The sequence below is a fragment of the Salvia hispanica genome, chromosome 1 (genome assembly GCF_023119035.1).
Source record: "Salvia hispanica cultivar TCC Black 2014 chromosome 1, UniMelb_Shisp_WGS_1.0, whole genome shotgun sequence".
Classification (NCBI taxonomy): Eukaryota; Viridiplantae; Streptophyta; class Magnoliopsida; order Lamiales; family Lamiaceae; genus Salvia; species Salvia hispanica.
The window spans coordinates 29,083,691-29,107,289 of record NC_062965.1 but is presented as its reverse complement, the minus strand read 5'-3'; the positions used below and the strand labels follow the sequence as shown (position 1 = coordinate 29,107,289).

At 37.4% G+C, this 23,599-nt stretch overlaps 4 protein-coding genes and 1 non-coding gene across 10 annotated transcripts; 3 read left to right on the top strand and 2 right to left on the bottom strand.

Moving 5' to 3' along the window:
- The first annotated feature begins 748 nt into the window (after positions 1–748).
- Positions 749–2,278, top strand: LOC125202380 (transcription factor TCP5-like). Its single transcript, XM_048100768.1, has 2 exons — positions 749–843; positions 1,178–2,278. The coding sequence occupies exon 2, from the start codon at positions 1,195–1,197 to the stop codon at positions 2,041–2,043; it is 849 nt and encodes a 282-aa protein (XP_047956725.1). The 5' UTR covers positions 749–843; positions 1,178–1,194; the 3' UTR covers positions 2,044–2,278.
- Positions 2,279–4,465: 2,187 nt separating this feature from the next.
- Positions 4,466–4,537, bottom strand: TRNAT-CGU. Its single transcript has one exon. It is a non-coding gene; the product is annotated as a tRNA-Thr (tRNA).
- Positions 4,538–4,843: 306 nt separating this feature from the next.
- LOC125200840 (protein LONGIFOLIA 1-like) lies at positions 4,844–8,819 on the bottom strand. 2 transcript variants are annotated; one of them, XM_048098635.1, is made up of 5 exons: positions 8,118–8,819; positions 7,953–8,014; positions 5,961–7,520; positions 5,802–5,886; positions 4,844–5,722 (listed from the first exon to the last, which is right to left on the bottom strand). In XM_048098635.1, the coding sequence occupies exons 1-5, from the start codon at positions 8,245–8,247 to the stop codon at positions 4,947–4,949; spliced, it is 2,613 nt and encodes an 870-aa protein (XP_047954592.1). In that variant the 5' UTR covers positions 8,248–8,819; the 3' UTR covers positions 4,844–4,946. The 2 variants fall into 2 exon arrangements, with proteins under 2 accessions (XP_047954592.1, XP_047954593.1); XM_048098636.1 differs by having other exon boundaries at positions 4,844–5,719; positions 8,118–8,818.
- A 4,986-nt stretch (positions 8,820–13,805) lies between these two features.
- Positions 13,806–15,785, top strand: LOC125202529. Of its 4 annotated transcripts, XM_048100938.1 has the most exons (3): positions 13,806–13,931; positions 14,661–15,334; positions 15,407–15,785. In XM_048100938.1, the coding sequence occupies exons 2-3, from the start codon at positions 14,775–14,777 to the stop codon at positions 15,429–15,431; spliced, it is 585 nt and encodes a 194-aa protein (XP_047956895.1). In that variant the 5' UTR covers positions 13,806–13,931; positions 14,661–14,774; the 3' UTR covers positions 15,432–15,785. The 4 variants fall into 4 exon arrangements, with proteins under 4 accessions (XP_047956895.1, XP_047956894.1, XP_047956892.1 ...); XM_048100937.1 differs by having other exon boundaries at positions 14,674–15,785; XM_048100935.1 differs by having other exon boundaries at positions 14,661–15,785.
- A 6,113-nt stretch (positions 15,786–21,898) lies between these two features.
- On the top strand, positions 21,899–23,498 carry LOC125200919 (protein SPIRAL1-like 2). Of its 2 annotated transcripts, none has more exons than XM_048098751.1 (3): positions 21,899–22,036; positions 22,543–22,850; positions 23,119–23,498. In XM_048098751.1, the coding sequence occupies exons 2-3, from the start codon at positions 22,584–22,586 to the stop codon at positions 23,197–23,199; spliced, it is 348 nt and encodes a 115-aa protein (XP_047954708.1). In that variant the 5' UTR covers positions 21,899–22,036; positions 22,543–22,583; the 3' UTR covers positions 23,200–23,498. The 2 variants fall into 2 exon arrangements, with proteins under 2 accessions (XP_047954708.1, XP_047954709.1); XM_048098752.1 differs by having other exon boundaries at positions 21,929–22,036; positions 22,551–22,850.
- The last annotated feature ends 101 nt before the right edge of the window (positions 23,499–23,599 follow it).

Genomic DNA, 23,599 nt, shown 5'->3' with positions numbered 1-23,599 from the left:
GATTAACCACGCATGGTTTATGTAGTTATATTGTGAGTTTATATTTGCAGAATAAATATACGATATTAATGAATGCTTGTACTAAATTCGTAGATCATCCTAAAATCAACGATCCAGATCGTTTTTTAGTTACTAGAAGGAGAAAAATGTAAACATGGTTGCCAAAATATTGGAGTGGTCCTCAGCAATAAGCAGAATAGCTTTAAAGAAGCTGCATACATTATTGGTCCCTCATCTATTTATAAGTTATAACTACTTCAATTATCGCCTAATTCAACCTCCATATACACGTTTTTATTAAATTGCTAATTGCCATATAAGTATATCATTTTTCAAATCTGATTAATTTGTTCTTGCCTATACACTTTTAAGTACTAGGAACCACACAATATAACAACAAATTTATTTCTCATTAATTAACATAAACGAAAGCTACCCCTCTCTCTCTCTCTCTCTCTCTCTCTCTCTAGGGTTGAAGCATGTGGCATGCCTTTGAATTGTTGTGCTAATAAAGCTAGCTATTTGTAGTTGTCAATAAAGGAGTAGTTACCCTTCTTTTATAGCATGCAAGAAGTATTGGTCCCATGCATTGAAGAACATAAAAAAAGTCTCTCAAAATAATCACAATTACATTACCATTTCTGCAGCTAGCTCATTCAATTCTGCCGACTATATGCTTCAACAACTACTTATATGATATATCACCCAAATAGATCTCCTCTCTTATTATAATAGTCATACACAACTTTTCATTTTTTCTTCTTTCTTACATAACATTCATCTTGTCCAGAGCCGACATAGCTTTCTGCAGACAAAGATTGTTTATTACAAGTCACAAAGTTGGTATTTTATTCTTTCCTCTTGTGAGCATATTAGTAAACATATTAATTTGTGTTCATTCAAATCAAGTACTATATAAAGATTCCATTTTTGTAAAAAAAAAACATTTCTTATTTCTTGATCTAGCTAGCCAATTTTGTTTCATATATTCAGGAATTTTAATTTCTCTGACAAATCATAAAGGTGTTAATGTTTTGGACCAGCTGATCACACCTTATCCTAGACCTATCTATATATGGGGTTTTCCCATATCCCTAAATTGAAACTCCCTTAACTATTCAATTCATGAATCAAATTCAAGAATCAATCAAAGATTGTAATTTTTTTGTGAATGCAGAAAGTGGTGAAGCAAACATGACAATGAATCCAAGAGAGAGAGATTTGGGAGGAAAGGAAGAGGAGGGAGAATACACCAAATTCCCCAAAATGACCTCCTCATCCCCATCACCAAGGCAGTGGTCATCAACCTTGAAGAACCCTAGAATCGTGCGAGTAGCACCCGGCTTCGGAGGCAAGGACAGGCACAGCAAGGTGTGCACAGTGAAAGGGTTGAGAGACAGGAGGATTAGGCTCTCAGTCCCTACTGCAATACAGCTCTATGATCTTCAAGAACGGCTCGGCCTCAGCCAGCCTAGCAAGGTCATTGATTGGTTGATCGATGCGACAAAATTAGACATTGATAAACTCCCTCCTCTCCCAACCATTCCCACAAACTTCCTCCAATTTCACCAGCCACCATCAATATTGCCTAATCATCATGATCATCAGCCTTATGCTTCTGAGTTTCTCTCTCCAAATCTGTTCAGGGAGAGAGAGAGGTGGAGTGATGATCAAGAGGGTTTTGGTGGATTTGTGGCACAGAACTTCTTCCCACTAAACAGTACTCAATTTGCAAACCCTAACTACTTCCAATTGGAGCCTCCAGATTTGTCATTGTCTCAATTTGGGGGATTAGGGTTTGGCTTCTCGAACCGTCATCATCATGAAGACAACTCCAACTGCAGCCTCTCTTCGTCGTCTCAAGCTTCGAGCTCTCAGATTTACATGTCTCCATCTGCTGCGCATTTTCAGCCCTACTTCGCAGCAACTTCTTTGGAGAATGATCAGTTTAGGGATTTGCAGTTGCAGAATTCATCAATGAGATCTTTCAGTTTGAATGCATCCCTTCATTCAAGCGAGAATGATAGAGACAATGAGACTTAGTTCATATCACATATAGCTATGTTATAACGTTAATTTCGTCGAAGAAGTGAGGTGCTGATCACATTGGTGCATTGGTAAGTGAGTCTACTTATATATAGTTTGTTTCTATAGTTTTAATTCTTGTGAGAAACATATATCATACTACTATTTAGTAATATTGTTAAACTAGTAATATTGCACTCTATATTGCTTCTTTTGTATTGATTTATACTCATAACTTAATTAATTTCCTTTATTTTGTGGAATATAGAATGTGTATACTGCGGATTGATTGAATGAATTTTGTTAAGCAGGAGATGTATGTATAGAGGCATGCATTGTATGTCTATCTCTTATGTGCAGATAAGGCAATTAATAATCTGCAGGTAAATTTATTACTTTTCATGCAATGATTTATTTACAGAGCATAACTTGAGATACGTCAATTGACGTCTTTATATAATTTTGAGAAATTTAACTTTATTGTGATCTTGTAGATAACAAATTCATGCTCCCATAGATGGTCTTTCAGTACTAATATTTCTTTTTTAAGTACCTAAAGTTGGAGGATATTCATATGGGAATTACCAATTATAAGTTTTTAAGTGATTACACTACAAGTTCCTTTTAGGACAGAAATAAATACCTACGTATATATTTTCAATTGTTAAAGGCTTTTTTATTTTCAAATATTATTAACACAATATATTACCATCCTCCTTTGAGGTTTGTGTTAGTCCGCAATTATTTCTCCGAAATGTATAATTGTTAGTAATTTTATTTTCCTTAAAAGAAATCTATCTAGCTAAGTCTAAGACTGCAAAATATGTCTGTGTAGTCATGCTAAATTTAAAAGCTATCTAATAGAATCACATGCATACATGATACGTTATACTAAAGTGTTGAATTTGAAAATATTTGCAGATGCTTTAAATGCATATAATTTGGACTGTGTTACTATTCCATAATACTAATATATAATTTATGAAATATACACTTGGCAAGATCGCACAAAACCCAATGATATGAATAATTCGAAATGACAGAGAGTATTTGATGACCCAGTGATATGCATAAATATGTTCAACATTAGCTAGGTATAGTATATACTTAGCAAATAATATCCATTATTATTTGGTAATTACTTTCACTGCATTACCCAGTTAATGTTTACTGAAAAACTTAAAAGACACAAACTAACTAAAAAAGGTACTGTACTCCGTATAATGTGTTAGATTGAAAATAAGAGGAAGAAATGAAGGTAAAATAAATTAAGTTAGGATATTGCATAAATAATTTTATGAATGTAAAATCAATTGTGACCCCAATTTAGAAGAACTAAACCAATAAGTACTATAGATGCATGTGAAAGTGAAACCCTAATCTTGAATGCGAAAACCTAATTTTATGCATATACATACTTGTTGACTATAGTATATATGCATATTAATATTTGATGAAGAAAAGATTGCACACTAACGTAACATGTTTTCTTTTCGAAACATCTTTAAATAATAGTACTCTATATTTCTCACACCACTTTGCAATTCTTCTAAATACATGTGCTCAAAATTAGAAATGTGTCATGAATAATGCGGCTAAGAGGGTAATATTTTTACTATTATTAATTAATAAATGGTATAGCTGATCTATACCTCCAACCTGATTAATTAGTTGTATATAATTAATCCGTTCATACATTTTGCATACAAATTGACCATGAATTTCCAGTTGATAAACAAAAGATGATTAATTAATTTAAGGGCTCTTATCTCTCAGGTGACACTAACCCCACACCTAAAAGCAAGCTAAAAAAACCCTAAAAAGAGCATAGCGGCCAAGAAGAAGAATAAGATGGAAGAGAAAGAAGAAATTAAAGTGAATTCGAAAATTCTGTTTGCTTGGATATGATTGAGACTGTAACATCACACATCACCACCCACACATATAATGGCTAATGCATGAGCGATGAAGCAATGATACTAAACCAACAAATAAAGCAAAATAAAAAAAGGATTTGCAGTTTTAGTACTAGCTTGGTCCTCTCTTATCAATGTAGTAGGACTCAAGCAACAAAGGGGACCATCACATGTCAATTCAATTTACTAGTACAAATTTATTATTGCATGTCAAGAACTGAAAATATAGATTATGTCAATCTGAAGTAAACCCTAGTCCGAAGGTTTGGGGCGGAGCTGCCGCACACTGTGAGTGACACTGAAAAGGTCGACTTTTATAGAGTTTTTCAATACTCATGAGACCGATCAACCCCGACCCATCCGGATCAGCCATTGAAACAATACTGAAAAAGCCATACAAAAATTAAGAATATTAAAAATAAAAAGAGAGAAAAAGTAAAAGTATATCCTAAACCCCATACAAAAATTAAGAATATTAAAAATAAAAAGAGAGAAAATGTAAAAGTATAATATAATGTAAATTAAGCTCCCAGCGAGGATCGAACTCGCGACCTTTCGCTTACGAAGCGAACGCAATACCACTATGCTATGGAAGCCTTTGTTGACATGTTTTACCAATTCAAATTTAAAACGATAAATATTTATCCTAATAATCTAAGCAAAACACAGTAAAGAACACAGCCATTCTCTAAACTAGATGCTATATGGGGTGATTTTGTGATGTAGGATTATTTCAGTTCATATAATAGCAGAATACTTTGTATGTTTATTTATTTAATTAATATTTTCCAGTATATAGGCAGCAGTTAGTTCAATGATATGAACATGAATTATAGTATTAACAGTGACAGTATAAGCATATATATAGATGTGCATTTTCGTTATGACTAATGCTAAACTTGTGAAAAGTCACACTAATGTTATTGTATATATAGATACCTCACTAAAAATTATTTTAAATCAAGTGAAGAAATGACAAATTGGAACAACAAATGCAACTGCAAACTAGTTGGCAAAGGGTCTCCTTCTACCTACTGGTTTGATTTTCAAACCAGTAGTAGAAGCACAAGCAGCAGCCTCTCCAATCACAATCTCGTTAACCAAATCCTTAAATATGGAGCGCTCGATGTCAAGAACAGCGCACGATATCTCATCATCGAACCCCATCCAGCCATGATTCATAACATCTCTGCACACCACTCCCTTCCATCTCTCCTCGTCCTCGCCCGAGCCCCTGCTGCTGCATTGCACTTTCCCGCCTTGCAGCCTCTCAATCTCCGAGCAAAGCTCTCTGAGGAGCTTCTGCGCGTTTGTGGCCGTCCTAGTCAGCTCCAGCCGTCTCAGCCAGGGATCGGCTGGTGCCAGTTTCCTGCCAAGAATCTCATTCACAGTGTCAAACACGAGCTTCCTCTTCTCCGGGGTGGTATGGAGCACGCTGCCTGCCTTTGTCTGCTCCAGGACCAGGAACAGCTCCGGGTTGATGGGATGGCCCGATGGATGGAACTGGAAGTCCGTCAGGTCTCTGAGGAGGAGCCCTGAGGCTAATAGGATCTCGGATATATATCTGTGGTCTGGATCAGTGTTAGCACACAGTGAGGCTATGTAATCCGTGCCTGCCTCGTCGTGGCTGGAGTTGACACGCCTCAGCTTCTGAACTAAGTTTTCGATGCTCTGGAGCTTGTTTTGGTTCATCTCTGTTGTGAAACCATATTCCCTCCAACTGGGATTGCTGTTGTCTGTAGAGCTTCCTCGAGCGATGCTCGAGTCCTTCTCTTTTTCTACTTTAAAGAAATGGAAATGTGAAGACACTAATTGGAAAAGAATCCCAACAACTTTTGCTATATCATTTTAGGCATATACCTTTGTATGTGAGTGAAGAAGGTGAGTCATCTGTGTGAATTCTGTTGTCAAGAACAGATACAGGGCTCGAGTGCTCAGTGTGAATCTAGAGCAAATCATAACACAAGTTAGCATATTGACAGATAAAATCAATTGAAAATACATATAAACATTACAAACCTGCTCTACTGAGGAGTCAGTTAGCATAGATTCGGACGCTTCCCTTGATGAACTGCTCGTGCGAGGAACTGAAGCACTCAAACGAACCATATTCTCATTTACTTCACTCAGTTTTGGTCTTCGTCTTCCTCCTGGGGAATTGGACTCGCCTAGCTGCTTGCTCGGTTGTTTTCTTAGCTTGGTTGAATCAGGGGGAGTGGGCGGTCGAGCTCTTTTTTCCAGATCGAGTTTCTTCTGTAGTAATCTAGGACTGATTGACCCTGAGCTCTTCCCCAAGCCATCTTTCACTGAGTGTTGTGATCTTGTTGAAACATGTGTTGCCTTTAGGGTCGTGTCGTTTTTCACGGATGAATCGCGCTGGACGGATTTATAGCTCGGATCTTTAGCAGGTTTGATGATCACTATTGGAGGCTCGGAATGCCTTGGTGCCCTCTTCGTGGAAGCAAGAGGCTCCTCGTGTTTCGGTCTCAACTGTTTTTCCTCATGCTCTTGTTTTGGGGTTTGCAGCAGCTTCTTAGACTGCATTGCTTCCAAAATCTGTTTGAGTGCTCTGAGATCCTTTCCAGACTGTGTGAACTCGAGATCCTTCAATCGCTTCTCGATCTCACTGTAAACAGAGGGGAACGTAGCTTCTGCCTTTGCTGCACCTCTTGTAGCTTTAGGCCGTGGTTTCTGAGAGCTCCTCTTCCCCTCGCTGTGCTTCCATGGCGCTGGCTCAAGTGGAAACCGCGACAGAGGCTTCATAGAAGAATCGGGACTCCTCCAACGTGGTGAGCTAGGCTCTCTCCACACCTTGCTTGCCTCTGCCTCTGCAAATGGCCTTGACTTATCAATCAAGTCTTTATCTTGAGAGCTCTTAGATACACCAGAGTTGGTGTCAACGGAACGAGGCAGTGTCTCGAGGCCCATCAGCTTTGCCACGACACTTGGTGGCCGTGCAGATTGAGTCTTTCCATCACAGTCAACACCACTATCGTGCTGCACAGAAACCCGCACTTGACCAGCCTTGCTAGCATCTAGCGAAAGCCGGGGAAGGTCTTTGATCTTGAGGGTGGATTTGGAGACATCCCTTGAATCCAATGTGAACCGGTTTGCTTCCCTTCCGTCATAGGAAAACCGGGGGGCGTCTCTAGTGGTCAGAGACGGATACTCATCTCTTGAGTGATAGGATAACGACCTCATGAGGCGTCTGCCTTCGTTATGACGCTTAGGTGCTTCTTGAAGTTGAGGTGCAGCAGCTATAACAGATTCTTTCACATCATCATTCACCAGCTCAGAATGCTGCAGCCTTGGCGAGCCTCGGTTCTTGATGGCAGGGTCCCTGTACATGGAGTCTTTCACCAGATCACGAATGTGTCGGCTAAACTGAGGGGACGAAGCAGCAGGGTCCCTTGAAGGGGTCTCAGGGAAGATGATTCTTTCATAGGCTTCTGACTGAGTAACTCTGCTGCATTCAAGTGACGAGGAGGAGGATGAACGTGACAACGAGGACAAAGAAGCCCGGGGTGATGCATTCGAGATTCTTTGCCTCTCTTGGACATTCTTGACTGGAATCTTCTCCTAAAAATGCCATGACCATAAATGTTAGTATCTCTTTATGGAAAAGAATTCCAAACTAATGGCAATGACCTCATCTTTTCTGTTAAATGACTATTGGAGCAGACAAACACCAGCAAGCTAATAGGATAGCAAAATGCAATGACAGAAGCAAAGAAACCACATTTCTATATTGAGGCCTGAATAATAGTAATCAACTTATGATTCATTCTTAGATACAATTAGGCATTCTCTGCCAATCAAAAGAGCCCTTAATGTTACAACACATAAGGACCTTCTTGGTATGATGGAATGGAACGAGCATAGAATGAAATGACAATCCCTCTCTCATTCCATCATACCAAGCAAAGGAGTGAAATCAAAGAAGGAATCATCACTCCATTCCCTCCTACATTCTGTCATTCCATCATACCAAAAAGGGCCGAAGAGACTTACTGTAGATGCAGATCTACCGTGCTCGTCTCCTTCCGGAGTAGCAGCATTGTAGTCTGAGATTCCTGCAATGGCACAGGCAAACAAGGAAAGGAACTAAGCCTCTATGACACTTGCAAAAGAAGATAATGAAACATAGTTACAACACTTGTAGCTATGAATTGGTACCATGTTTGTGCCTGCCACCAGTGAGGACATGGTGGCGATCAAACAGCTGAAAAAGGCCATTCATACATCCTATTTGCTTCTGCAACTCAATGTTGTCATCTGTCAAAGAATGTAGCAGTTTTGCAGCCATGTTTACTCCCTTTCCTCCAACACTCCCCCTTTTATCCAACAAAGCCTACCTACACTACACAGTGCCCTAGTCTATGGAAAATCAGATACTATTTTCTCAAGAATCAACACCATATCAATTCATATCTTCAAGAATCATAAAAATCAAGAAAACAAAGGAAGCCCCAATTCCCAAAATCAAATCTTTAAGGGAGGGAAGTGAACAAACTTAAAGGATTGAATGAATGAAGAAACAGATAAGCATTATGCAGGGAATGATTGAAATAGGGAATTGTAAAAAAAAAACAAGGAAATGAAGACAGCCCACAATGAGGGATAGTTGTTGGAAGGAAGCATGGTCCATACATCCATGTGTAAATCCAGGACTGCAATGCTGGCAAAAACATTATCATTATCATAACTAAATTCTTGTTTTCAATAATAGGTTAATTTTGAGATGAGCATGTGGGATGGGGAATATCGGTGGGTCTGAAATTGTCTGCTTCAACATGTGATTTTTGTCAGTGGATTAAGCGGGAGAGAGATGATGAGATGAGATCATTTCATTTCAGATGTTTTTCCTTTTCAGTTTTTGCTTCACCACACACATCCTCTCTCTCTCTCTCTCTCTCTCTCTCTCTCTCTCTCTCTCTTTTGTTGATTTTATCTTTATATTTTTGTTGTAAAATACTTTTTTTAAACAATTTTTAAAATTTCTTTATAAAAGTACATCAACTAAATAAAAAGTTGTCAGATTCTCTACTAGCTTACAAATTTAGAGGTCGTTAACTAGGTAGAGATCTCTTTTAATTAAAGCAGCTTTTTATTAGTATTGTTATTAATATACGTATTTATTAACAAAAATTACTTAGGTGATGAATGGGTACATGGGTGCATGATTGGTGCTCGGATTTTTCTTTTCAACTAAGACAAATGGTTGAAAATTTGAACATTGCAAGGGATTGGTTGGATTATCTCCTATTGTGAAACTTGCTTCTTTCTTGCGTGTGTTATTCGATGTGATTTATCGATGCTACTTTCAATAGTGTCTTAGTCGGGATACCTCCGGCTGGTTCTTTTATTTTTTGAGTGTTACTATGCTCATCATTTTAAATGATCATGAGGCATTTTTCTCTCATATAAAAAAAGTAGAAATATTTCTCAATCGGATGCATACATATAACGGTTATGCAGATTTAAGCTTGTAAGTCTAGTTAAATGTCTAAGTCAATTATAGTGGAAAAATAAGAATTAATAGCAATGCGTCTATTTATAACAAGCATGCAAAAGTAGTTGAAAATTCCTTTAAGCCTTGAAGGGATTAAACATAACTAATTCAGTGTTGGCTTAATATATATGACGAATAAATGTTGCCTCTACGTGCGTGACTTAGTACTATATTTTAGATACTACACTGCAAGGTGAATTGATTATTATTAAAAAATAAAATAATAAAATGAAAGATGGAATTTTATTTCATGATAAACAATTTGAATTCGTTTGAGGGAATATTACCAACTCAAGCATGATTGATAATTAAGGACAATGATGATTAAATAGTAGTAGAAATTATGGAGAGATCATGCAAGGATACCCATATCTTGGAAAATCTCAACTGCTTCTCATTGTAATTAATTAAAGTTAATTCTCATGCCTTGAACACATTACCACTAATTGGAGTTAACTGTCGTGATTATTCTTCTGTAATTAGTTTTAAATTTTTCTATGTGTTTGTTCATGATTTAATATAATATTAAATTTATAAGAAAAATTAATAGTACTAATCAAGAACAGGTGTAAGCGAGTACTTCAATAGTACTATGATTTTTCGGTACTTGTATATTATATTGTCTCTATACAGATTTTTGTTATTATTCGTTTGGTGTTTAATTAATAATTTTCAATAGAGTGTTTTTGTTATCCATGCACGTTATGAATTGAAGAAAAATAAATAAGGTAAAAGTATGGTAATAATTTGCGGTGAAAAATTCAACGATAGATTCTGATCAAATTAAATACTAAATCATTATATATAATTACGTCAAACAAGTAGTTCATGTGCAGTCACATGGAACTCAATAATAGTGGTTTTAACTTATGCCATCAATAATATCGCTAAACTATTCTCAAATGGAAAAATTAATCAAGAGGTAAGAGAGAGTCAAGCTAATGCACACATGTGCAGATATAATAATTTTGAGTCATTTACATTAATTCAGTTTTATTCATACTCTACTCCCTTTTTCTTATGATTGTTTACTTGAACTATAACTAAAAAGATTCTGTGATTTTTTATGTATTAATTTACTTCTTACCAATTTAAATATATTCTTGATATAACAGAATTGGACCTGAGAGGTTAAAACTTAAAAGTATAGAACTTGTAGAAAAGAGAATTATATTCTAAAATAAATTCAGCTCATCAATGAATTACGAGATTTGGGTTTTCTCTCTTAAAAGGATCCACTAGAAAAAGAAAAATTAATATTATAAAGCATTCTCGTGATTAAAATTCAAGTTTAGTCCTATCAAAATATAGGGTATAGAAGAAAGAAAAACAAAGTATTATCACATGCATAAAGTTAAGATAGAAACCACCATGTGATGTGCTACAACTCTATTAGGGCATTATTAACCTTGTTAGTTACGAGTAACAACCAAAAACAATATGCAAACACCTACATACTTATTGGATGGATTCCTCCTTTTGCTCTTAAACCTATGAGTATTAGCAACCGTTTCTAGCTGTTGTTCCCTTCCCAAAGGTGGCTCCCTATTCCGAAAATCGATGACTATCCAAAAGTATTAACTTAACATCAAAGAGGAACTCGACTCAAAAGCTTTAGTTATGTCCCAGTTGAGAAGCGAACACTTTCCTTAATAGTGGATCGCGAGAAAGAATATAAAAAAGGTAATTTCACTATATTTCTAGTTGGGTACATGCCCTATATATATTGTGTTAATTTTGAATATGATCATAACATCTTTATGAAGGTCATGGGCTCATGGCACAAATATATACTCCATATTTTTGTGTCATATTAATTGCCATGTGAATTATATTTATAAGCATAATTAATATTATTAATTGAAAAGGTATGTTCATATCACACGACAATTTAGTACGTAGCACTATCATTTCAGATAGACATATATCCAAAGTCAGTGGTTAACCAATCATTTTCGATTGTACTAACATAATAATTTTGCTGAAGACTGAAGAGTGAGATGGAATTTTATAATTTAAGCTAATAGATTGAAACTATATATTTAATCTGAAAAGTTCAAATTTCGAATTTCTTGAAGTGTTTCAGGCATTAAAATTAAGTTATGAGTGCTTGAACTGTATCTAAGATGTATTACTGTCATCTGCAATATCAATATCTTTCCTTGGAATATATCATTACCAATTTAATTACCATTTGCCAATAATAAGATCTTGTAAGTAACAATCATCATAACAATCCAACAATTAATTACACATCCTCTTATTAGACAACAAGCAAAATATTGGGTTAAATAGTCTGACAATATGAAAGTTATACACAGGAAACAAAGGAAAAGTCTTGAAAAGTTGTAGCAGTAAAAAGATAAATTAGTAAATATCTCCTACTGCAGAAAAAAAAAGCTAAGAAAACAACATGAATTCCAGTATACAAAATAGCTCTGATAAAAAGTCACTAAGGTTTAAATGGGCAGAGCCAAATAAGATGTCAAACGGAATGTATACCATCAAATTAATAATAATGTCAACAGAGGCAATTTAATGTTAGGGTGTCTCCGATGGCGGACGTCCCGGTCGCCCCTCGCCGACGTCCGACCGGACGTCCGCCGTAGTGGGTGGGAAGGGCGCCCATGCCCGTCCCGAGTGCCCGTCGGATGGCCTCGCCCCTCAGCCCGACGTCCTACCTGACGTCCGCCACTGTGGCGTGGGTAGGACGTCCCACTCGGACGTCCCACCGAAAATTATTTTTATTTTTATTTAAAAAAAAAAACTCTATAAATATGGCTCGTGTCGAAATTTTAATTCCGTAAATTTTAATTTTAATTGTGAATTTATTAATTTTATTGCGGGAAGTCCTAGTGGGAAGTCCTAGTGCAATGGGAAGTCCTAGTGAAATGGGAAGGGCTAGTGCTGACGTGGCAGACAGTTTTTGTGGGAAGGGCTAATGGAGGTCCTAGTGGGAGGGGCGCCACCGGAGACACCCTTAAGAACCTCCTGCCCTTCACAAGGAACACAATATCTTGGTAGAGAAACAGGTGTAAATAAGAAAATGGATGACGATGGGACGGCTAGAGCAACATGGGAGGGGGCATACTACAAGTTAGAAAATTTCGAAAAGAGATTTTGTATTTGACAATATATATACATTGCACAAGCAACAAAACTAAACAATAATATATCGTGAAAGAGGAAACAGATACAGATTAGAAAGATTCATCCACCACATTTCAGAAAATGTAATAGTTTCATATAATTGAATCCTGCAACATGCAAACATCACTCCAGAAGCCAATTGGTTTCAAAGATGGCCTGCTTAAGAGCATCCACAATGGCGGCGAGCGGGCCAGCTAGCCGATTCCCGGTGCTTGCCGGTCCGCTCGCCGAACCATTGCGGCCGGCTAGCGCCAAATCGGCGAGATTTCGGCGAGTGCACGCCAATTACTGAACGCTGGCCGATCGGCTGGCCGCCATTGCAGACGGGCGATCGGCCAGCATTTTTTTTTAATTAAATTTTCGAAACACTATATATATGCGATTTTCACGTTATTTTCATTCGTACCACTTATTTTAACGAGTTTTCTCTCTCTCTTTAATTTATGTACAAGAGCAACAACGCGAAATGAGTAACGCAGGTGGTAGTAGTGGTGGTAGTGGTGGGGATGCTGAGGAGTACGAACGACAAATGAACAAATCATTGGAGGCCTATACATCCGGTGAGATAAACCGGTTGATACAAAGTGTAACATCTCGAACCTAAAACATAAATTTTGCATAGCAATATGTATTTTGTTTTTGTGTTATTATTGCATGTTATATTCTCTTTGGCTCTACAAATATATTTTTCCGATATTCTAGAAGACGTTATTTTATTTAATTATGTGGAGTTGACGTAACCATGGCTAGTATTCGAATTATTTTTATTTATATATGAATGAAATATAAAAGAAATATAGTTACATATTTAGTTAGTAATTAAATTAGTGTCATTATCTAATATGAATATATGTATAGCGGTGTACATGCATGAAAATATAAATAGAATATTAGTGCATGAAATGTATATAAGTATACATTATACTCCACGGCAACTTTACAAGGAAGAGAAATGAAGACATGCTCTATTATATGTATATTGTACGTATTAAGCTAGAATTTTTACATGTGTTACGAGTAGGATGTGTCATTATTGTTATAAGATAATTTCAAATGCTTAAAAATTAAGAAATGGTATATCAAAGTATATATAATATTATAGTGTATAAAAAGATCTCAAATTAAAGTCGGTTTAGCCGACTTCGCCTATATATATATATATTTGCATGGTAAGACAAAAAGAGGAGGGGGGGGGGCGATTAGCTATACTTAAAATAGAAGATTTCTTCGGCGGATAAACACGTGATATGATAGATGAGAAAGGAGATAATTTTGAAAGGAGTAGAGAGTAGAACCAGAAGCTCGGCTAAATTATCTCTCGAATTAAGGTGGGTATAATTTATACCTTTAATTTTATATGTAGTACATAATTAATGTTATATGTTGAACGGAAGTGAGTAATTAGATTATATGGAACATGATATAGATGTGTGAATAGTACAACGAATATGTTTTATATATTGTGCTGAAATCATTTGGTGGTATAAATGGATATGTGAATGGTACAATGGATATGTTTTATATATTGTGTTGGAATCATTTGGTGGAATACGAAATGGATATGTGAGGGGTGCAATGGACATATTTTCATATAGCATTAAAATTATCTGCATCATTGAATTAAAGAGGATCTGACAGTCTTGCTCTGGATCTGAAATCACAGTGGACATATTGGGACCTACGGGTCAAATCATATTGGGACCTACGAGTCAAATCATATTGGGACCTTCGGGTCAAATCACAGTGGGACCTACGGGTCGATCATATTGGGAACTACGGGTCAATCATATTGGTATATTGGAAATCCCGGGCAGATACCAGACTTGATTTGTCACAGAATAATAAACTGAACAAAGAGGCATATGCATATGGAGATGAAACTGCGCATAATATTTATGCTTACGGTTATTTGTGTTGGTATAAAGAATATGCTTGATACAAGACGGATGTGGAATAAGATATTTGGCTTTTGTAACTATAATTTTTGGATGGCATATTATTTGGTATGTAATTACATTATTTTACATCGTATTTATTTTTATAAGTGTATTTATCAGAAAGATTGAGCAGTGATTGATCGGGATCACGTAGCTGCACATCAGCGGCTATATGACGACTACTTCGCAGAGCAGCCGCGGTTTGGAGCCAACCTGTTCAGGCGGCGTTTTAGGATGCGCAGAGAGCTGTTTATGCGTATCGTTGACGGTTTGGAGCGTCGATATCGGTGTTTCCGCTTTAGGCACGATGCGGCTGGTAGACCCGGCCACACCCCTATTCAAAAGTGCACTGCGACAATCAGACAGTTGGCCAACGGAGGCGCGCCAGACATGTGGGACGAGTACATCCACATCATTGAGACGACTGCCCTGCAGTGTCTGAAGTATTTTTGTGAGGGCGTCGTTGAAATATTCCAGGACCAATATCTTCGAAGCCCTACCCCCGAAGACTGTCAGGATCTGATGCAAATGCACGGGGAGAAGCATGAGTTCCCGGGGATGTTAGGCAACATAGATTGTATGCATTGGGAGTGGAAGAACTATCCCGTTGCCTGGAAGGGGTTCTACACCACCGACTACAAGGGAAAGAATCCCACGATTATCCTTGAGGCTGTAGCTGATTACCGGCTGTGGATTTGGCATGCGTATTTTGGGGTAGCCGGGTCGAACAACGACCTCAACGTCCTCAACTCGTTGCCCTTTTCAACAAGCAGTGCCAGGGCGTCGGTGATAAGGCTCGTTTCATGCATTGGTTTTGGCTTAAAATTCTGTGCATTTGGGGCGCTAATCTATGTTTATGAGTTCAGGTGCGTAGTAATCTGCCGAACCTAGAAGTTTCTGTTACCTGACCTGGCAGATGCAAAAGAGAAGAAATTGAAGTAAAAATCAAACGTCGTCGTCCAGACCTGGGAGAATTAAAAGTTGGCGACAGGAACAGAATGGAGCATGAGCAGAACATTTTAAAAGTCTTACTCAAGGGTAAGAGCGTCAAATCACCAGAGGGATACCCTAGGGATCAGAGCCTCACATATATAAAGAGCTCAACCTTGAAGAACAAGACAACCACTTCTACACACACTTTTAGTTCAAGCTCTTGTTCCATTCCTTAGTTCCACACTTCAAATTTCTCATTTCACTTGCTGCGCACTTGGAGATGGAGGATTCTGGCCACCGTGGTTCTCATCGTCGTTTTGCTGCTGTGTAACACCGCCTTGTGAAGGCGAAGAAACAATATTTACTTGCTATTGTTTAGTTTGTTTTCGTTTCAAGTTCTTGTTGGTTTTTAGTTTCATAACTCTAGTTCTTGCTTTGATCTACTGGATTTGAACCTATTTCTCGTTATTATGGAAGTTTATGTTAGCTTTTGTTGGATCTTGCTGAGTTGACGTTTGTTTCTTGCTTTTAGCTTTCGTTATTGTTGACTGTTGGATGTTTGGAGCCGAGATCTGTTGGTTTGTTGATGGAGGTTGGGGATTTGCGTATGGAGATGTCTGGATTTGTTGAATCGTGGTGTATCTGAGTTGGAGTTTCGCGTATCTGATGTTTGCTGTTTACGTTGTGCATGATTATGGCTATTTACTTTCTGTTTCTGCATCCTTTAGGTCCAGTAGCGTAGATCTGTTAGTTTAGGCTTTAATTTCCCGTTTTAAGATTAGATCTGAAGTTTGCTCTGTTTTCATGGTGTTTAATACTCTGTTTTATCTGCTATTCTCGTTTGATTCCCGAAGAAGATGAAGTTGTTGGTAGTTAGAACCAGATCTGCTTTTGTCAGTACTTTCTCGCACATGTACTTTGCTTTTTCTGCATGTTCTCCAGACCCTGTCAGTACTATCTGCTTTGTCTTTTTACTTTTCTGCATGCTTTTCTAGACCCTGGTAGTTTAAGGAAACTTGTCCCCACTTTCGCTTTATACTTGTCTGTCCAAATTAAGAAAGTCCGTCTAGTTAAGTTAACTCCAATTGTCTTAGAATTTTAAAATATCTTGTTTCTCTAAAGTCATGCATGTTCCGTACGTTCTCATTTCTTAGACCCAGTAGGTAGAGTAAAGTTTTTCCTGTCTCTCAGACCCAGTAGTTTTAAGTTCTCGACCCACAAAATTGCGTGGCAATAGCACAACCCCCTTTCCCAAAACATCCTCAAGTGCAGTTTCGTAACACCTTCGTCCTCGTGGGATCGATCCTTTACTTCCCTGTGCTAGTTGTAGTATAGTGGGTTGAGGTTTTTGAAGAAATAGAGTGCACCCAACAACCCATTTCTGATAGTTTCATGATCTTCTAGCCCCTAAAGCCTAGCCGAATCCTCTGGACCTGTTAGATCGAGTGATATCACACACCGTACCTGCACTGCACGTTTCTAGCTCTTCGTCGGTCCGGCCATCGGTTTTGTCGCCAACGGCAACCGGCATGATATGGGCTACTACTTGGCGAGATGAGATATACCCTAGGTGGCCCGTCTTTGTGAAGACGATCAGATGCACAAATGAGGACAGGAAAGCCTACTTTGCGGAATGGCAGGAGTCGGCGGGCAAGGACGTGGAGCGCGCATTTAGTGTGCTCCAGGCTCGATGGGCGGCAGTTAAGGGTCCAACGCGTTTGTGGCATGTCGACTGCATTGCTTCTATAATGTACGTATGTATTATCATGCACAACATGATAGTCGAAGATAAAGGTGTACAACTGACTAGTTGGGCCAAGGACGATGAAACCGGTCCAAGCCACGGCGTGGCCACCCCCAACGTACGAAGGGGGGTACCTCACTATGAAATCGACCGCCTCTAGGCACATGTCGACATGCGCCAAGTGGATGTCCATATTCAACTCCAAAAGGATTTAATTGAAGAGTTGTGGGTGCGGAGGACTGCACGGCGATAGTTTTTTTTGTTTTATTATGTATTTTTTTTAATTATGTAATTTTTTTTTTGGACGCACTTTTTTTTATTTAAATGAAATTAATGAATTTTCCAGTATATGTGTCGTAAATTTAATTCCGTAAATTTAGTTGTTTTTTTTTTAATTTTGTTTGTTGTGGCTAGGCTATGGTCAGCCTATTGCTTGTCCAGTTACTTGTCCTGATGATGTGGGAGGAGGAATTTTATGAAGGAACTGGCAGCGGAAGCGCTCACATAAATCAATTACATAATAATCAGATCTATTTAGCAGATTATTTAGACAAAACCTATTCGCGTAATTATCACATGTATCATGCTCATAACTTGAATTAATCATGCTTTAAGAATATTGAAACCTAAAACATGCTTTTCTACGGAGCAGAAAAATACCTCAATTAATTCTCCAAAGAATTGAAGATGGCTAGCTTCTTCTCCACGTGATGCTTTGAGTACTAGACTACAAATCTTCTCTCTGGTTCCCGAACTGTATCCCAATATCAGTGTGGGCTGATCTTACTAGAATACTAGGACTTAAATAAAGAAGACAAAAGAAATCCTTTTAGGAATAGGAGTGGAATTCGAAAATTCCTACAGCTGATGGGGCTGATATTTTCAAAAATTTCAATAATGAAAAATATATTCTTTCTGTCTCCTTTATTCTCCTATTTATATTAAGTTTCTTTTGGGCCCAGACAGGGGATCTATGGAAGGTTTTGGATATGGGCTCATCCAATTTACTTTTTACTAATTAAATTGAACCCACAATTTAATATAAGTTATAATTGGAATATTACGAGCAGCCACTACAGAAGTAATATTGAACTCTCCCCATCCAAATCCGAAATTACAAGTAATCCGGGTTTCCGTTTAACTTTCATTTCCCGTGTTTAAGATTAAAATGTCCATTAATTAATTAATGTCTGCTATTGACTTAATTAATTAACTTCTTATTAATTCCAAGAGTGGACTTAGCGTGAAACGCTTATTTATTATTCATAGAGTAATCAAACTCCAACTAGCTAGGTTCCGAATAATAAAACCTTGTTTCGCGCTCCTCTTGAGGACATTATCAAACGAGACTCTCCTCACGCACGATTCAATATAATAGCAATCCTAGCACCGCTAGATATTGATCACCACTACCCAATATATCAGGATAATTGGGTTACGAAAAACCCGCACCATTTGATAAGTCAAAGTAGTGCATAATCAATACCGTATGCTCAATGCTAACCTACATTGATTAAGAAACAAATATTATCAAGACCTCGCCTTTCAATAGATAGCCCAATGACAAGTCTTGCTGTTAGATCCGTTCAGTGCTATACCACACCAATGTCATCTTATTTCAGTAAGGCTTAGAAATATGCGGACTGACATTGCAACCTTTCTCGATGGATAGTCAAATTCCATCTAGGTTGTGAAATTCATCTTTTTCTTTGTTTAGAACTGGATCATCAGAATCACCAGTAATTTCATGTTTTAGACGATCAGCTTTACTAGTTGAATTTGAGTTTTGTTCAATGCTATCAAATAGTGGATCATATTGTTGGAAATCTATCGGGTCGAGTCCGATGAGAAATTTACAAAGTCAGGTAAAGTTCATGACTTTTCATGCAACCTCTAAAGTTCACGGGAAAAACCAAACTATTTTGAAAATTCACGACTTTACATTCAATTTTCCTTTTTTAAAATTTAAACTAGAAAATTTTAAATTTTTAGAATTTAAATCATGTAAGTTAAGGGATGAGATAGATTGTTGTAGGTGATATCTAACATAAGAGACAAAATAAAAAATAAGTAGTTACAAGTGGTACGATGACCATAAATAGTTAAGAGTGTAAGATGAAATTTGGGTCCTTGTTATGGAAGATCTTAATGTCCACTATTTTAATGAGAGATTTCGAAAAAAGGGGTTCAATTTGCAGGCCTTTCGAAGTTTGACATTCAATTTGCTGACCTTTTGGAATATGGGATCGTGGCGTGCGAATTTTTTGAAACAAAGGGATTTTTGAATTTTTATCTATTTTCACTTCTTTTTTCTTATAATTTCTCATAAAATATTTACGAATTGACCAAATTGTCCACTACTAATAATTTCACCACAATTTTAATAATTTTACTCACTTAATTCTGCAAATCACCGCCGCCCTCATCTTCATCCTCTTCCCTTCGCCACCCTAGGCTACCCTCCGTCACTTAACTCATATTAAAATTGGCTGATTAATTCTGCAAATCACCGCCGCCCTCATCTTCATCCTCTTCCCTTCGCAGACCAAAATTTTGATAATTTCATTCCTATCAACACCAGAATTCACTCATCAAATCAATTTCAGTTCATTCTTATCAACAAAACAACAGAATGGAAGCAAAAATCAGACAGAGAAGGCTGACAAGAATCCCCAATCAAGATCCATCTCTTCCCCGAAAATCAATAATCACTCTGTTCGACGCCCCCAATTTTCCTCCTCAAAACCCAAAACCCGAACCTGCATTCCAGATCCAATTCCACCGCTGCAATTCCTGTTCTCGAAGTATCTCACACGGACTGTGGGCGTTGATGGAAGCAGAGTTACACATGGTGGAATCGGATTCTCTTGGGGCTGTGGCGACGACAGATGAAAATGAAGATGAAGGTGATAACACTAAGTATCAATTGTAATTGAAGAAGAAGAGAACTTCAGGTATTATGGTTCTCCAAAGCAATTGGAATAATCTGGTGAATAGAACAGATTGATCCATGGGGATACAGTGGTGGGATACGGATACCGCAACAATCATGGTCAGTTTCGTAGTGGAGGCGGCGAAGAGGAGGAAGAGGAAGATGAGGGAAGATGAGGGAAGATGATGAAGATGAGGCGGCGGTGATTTGCAGAATTAAGTGAGTAAAATTATTAAAATTGTGGTGAAAACATTAGTAGTGGACAATTTGGTCAATTCGTAAAATATTTTATGAGAAATTATAAGAAAAAAGAAGTGAAAATAGATAAAAATTCAAAAATCCCTCGTTTCGAAAAATTCGCACGCTACGATCCCATATTCCAAAAGGTCAGCAAATTTAATGTCAAATTTCGAAAGGCCTGCGAATTGAATCCCTTTTTCCGAAATCTCTCCTAATCTAAATAGGCTCGAAGCATACATGATATGCGTTGCAGGATACCTGCAGGACTTACCTCGTCTCACCTTCCGGCATATTTCTCCCAAAACTCTGTTGCTATTTGTTGGTTCGCCGATATCCACATAAACTTGAAAAATCTCCATGGTTACCTCGTATATCATGTGCAGGAATCTCCGCACCATAAGAAGTTGGATGTTGTCGAGCATGTGGGGAGAAGATGAGCCTTGGAAAGAAGATAATGAGTGTAATGGTGGGAAAGACATTCCAAGTGAGGATAGATTATTTGGATTGAATCTCTATGTATCGTGAAACAACTATTTAGTACTCTCTCCGTTTCATAGTAATGGAGGCGTTTTTTTTTACACGGAGATTAAGAAAAATTGTGTTAGGTGAGTTAAGCAAAGGGAGAATAAAGTGGAAAATGAAAAAGGTAGAGAGATGAAGATAGAAAAAAGTAAGAGAGGGTAAAGTAGGTGTGGAAAAATGTGTTGACTTTTATTAAAAATGGAAATGACTCTATTACTATGGAACGTACCAAAATGGCAAAATGACTCTATTATTGTGGAACGGAGGGAGTAGTATACTATAATTCCACATATTGCATTTTTGGAATAAAATTTAAAGAATTTGGAAATAATTGAAGAATCTAGAAGAAAAATGAGAAACAGTACATATGATTTTATGTATTAATGAAGTAGGAGAGATGTTAGATATTTGCATAATAACGATATTACTATATGTGAAAGAATCAATAATACTACAACTTAAAAACGAAAAAAAAAAAATCCAACGAAGGCAAAACAATTTACAATTTTGTCTTAAAAATTTGAAATGAAATATTTAAATTAATAATAACAGTTAAATCATTGAACTAAAAACATAGAGTTTTCTAAGCTTAAGCTCGACTCCATTTGCCGGGAACTTTGTGTTTAGCTCTTGCGTGCCACACTAACTATTCAACGTGGGTCGACCTCCTCATTGTTGAAGCACTTACTTGTTATATTATCGAATTAAGTTAATCAAACTTTGTTTTGTTGTATTGTATTTTGAGTTATCTTGCTTATAAACACATAGTACGGGTAGTGATAAAATAAAAATTTATATATTTATACAAATTCAAAACTCTTCAACACAACTTCAATATAGTTTAAAAATTCTTCAACACAACTTCAACATAATTTAAATTCAATGTAAACATAGGGTAAAATTTTACACGTGGTACTACTAATTAACTTTCCAAAAGAACATCTATTCAAATTAACCGATCTATGTCACATAGTAATATATCCATTTTCCAGCTAACAAATTCGCTTTTCAAATTCAGACGTCATTAATTTTGCTTCGAATATACAGTGACAGCAGTAACCTTCACTCTCCCCACTTGCTTGCTATCTTCTCTCCGCAGATCAGATCTGATCCCTCACAACACAGGTAACGCCCCTCCCCTCTCTCTCTATCCGTCGCTCACATATGCCGTTGCTTTCAGTAATGCAGAATTGTGATTATTTCCGTTGTTTTTTATTCAGATCCATCGTTTTTTGCTGTAGAATTTTATTGTTCATGCTACTGGGAAACTGATGTCGACATCGGTCTATATTTTTCATTTCCATTTCGATTATCTATGCCGTTTTCTAATTGTCTGTCTGTTGCGATCAGTTACTGGATGTTTCTTATGCAATTCTGAATTAATTCTGTTTTTATGATTTGTACCAATTTGATCGGATGCTGTGGAAAATTGTGTAGTGTAGTGGAGAATGGAGTTTAGAGTGTGTGCGTTATACTTTAATTAGCACTGAAGAAGATAAGCCCCATGGTTTTGCTGATCCAATTATGCTGAATTTATGAAACCACATACTCTTTTGGTGTAATCTAATTAGAAAATATTTTCATCACATTCATCTATCTGGTTTGATCTCTAAGACTAAATCTGGTTATAGACCTGTAGTTGAGGAGTTGAATTCCCATCTTCACAAAGTAAATGGGTCGTGGAGTCAGCAGTGGTGGAGGGCAGAGTTCTCTGGGCTACCTTTTTGGAAGCGGGGAAGCTCCTGCTCCGAAACCTGCCACGAACAATGTGCAGGCACCTGTTGAGAAGCCAGCCCCAGTTACGCGTGTGACACCAGAGAAGCAGCCTTCTGCGGCACCATCTGGTGATGGTCTAAAGCAGATTCCTGCTGGTATCCATGGAAACCAGAAGAATAACTATCACCGTGCTGATGGCCAGAACACTGGGAACTTCCTCACGGTATGCATGACCCCGTTTGTCAATATATAAGTAGCTGCTTCTTCATACTATGTTCCTAATAGTGGTATCCTTGTAGATCAAATTCTTACTATTGCAGGCTTTACTGAAATGTCTGTGCAATGTTCAAGGCCATTATTGTTTTTTAGTTTGTAGAAAATTTTAGTTGCAATTTTTCCCCATGCTTAGTCAGTCATCATGCCTCTCATATAGTTGCTCAATGATCGATGCATTTTGTTACCATCAATAACATTGGGACTGAATGTTTCAGGATCGACCTTCGACTAAAGTCCATGCTGCTCCAGGTGGTGGGTCTTCCCTGGGATACCTTTTCGGAGGTGGGAGCAACTAGTGGCTTTGGCACATCAAATTCAACAATGAGATCGCCGTCTACTCTGTCTAGGCCACATTCAAAATGTGGTCTAACAATATGTTCATCTCTTGAGACACTGTGAATTAGAGTATGGTTTACATTTCTTGTGTCGTAAATTCGTAATGCATTTATTGCTGAAGTCACATACCTTAGATGAAGTTTGAGCTGTTGTTGAAGCTATGTCCAATAGTTTTGTGATGTCCCTACTATCAATCAGTATCAGCTATGGTGATAGATCATTTGTGGTTGTTAATAGCACTCTCATTTTGTTTGGTTTATATCTCGATTCATTTTCAAATTTCCAGGAGCCTATCGTTATTCTGCATATACTTATTGTGGTTATACTTTTCTGTTTGGTTCAATCCAGTTTATCAACTTT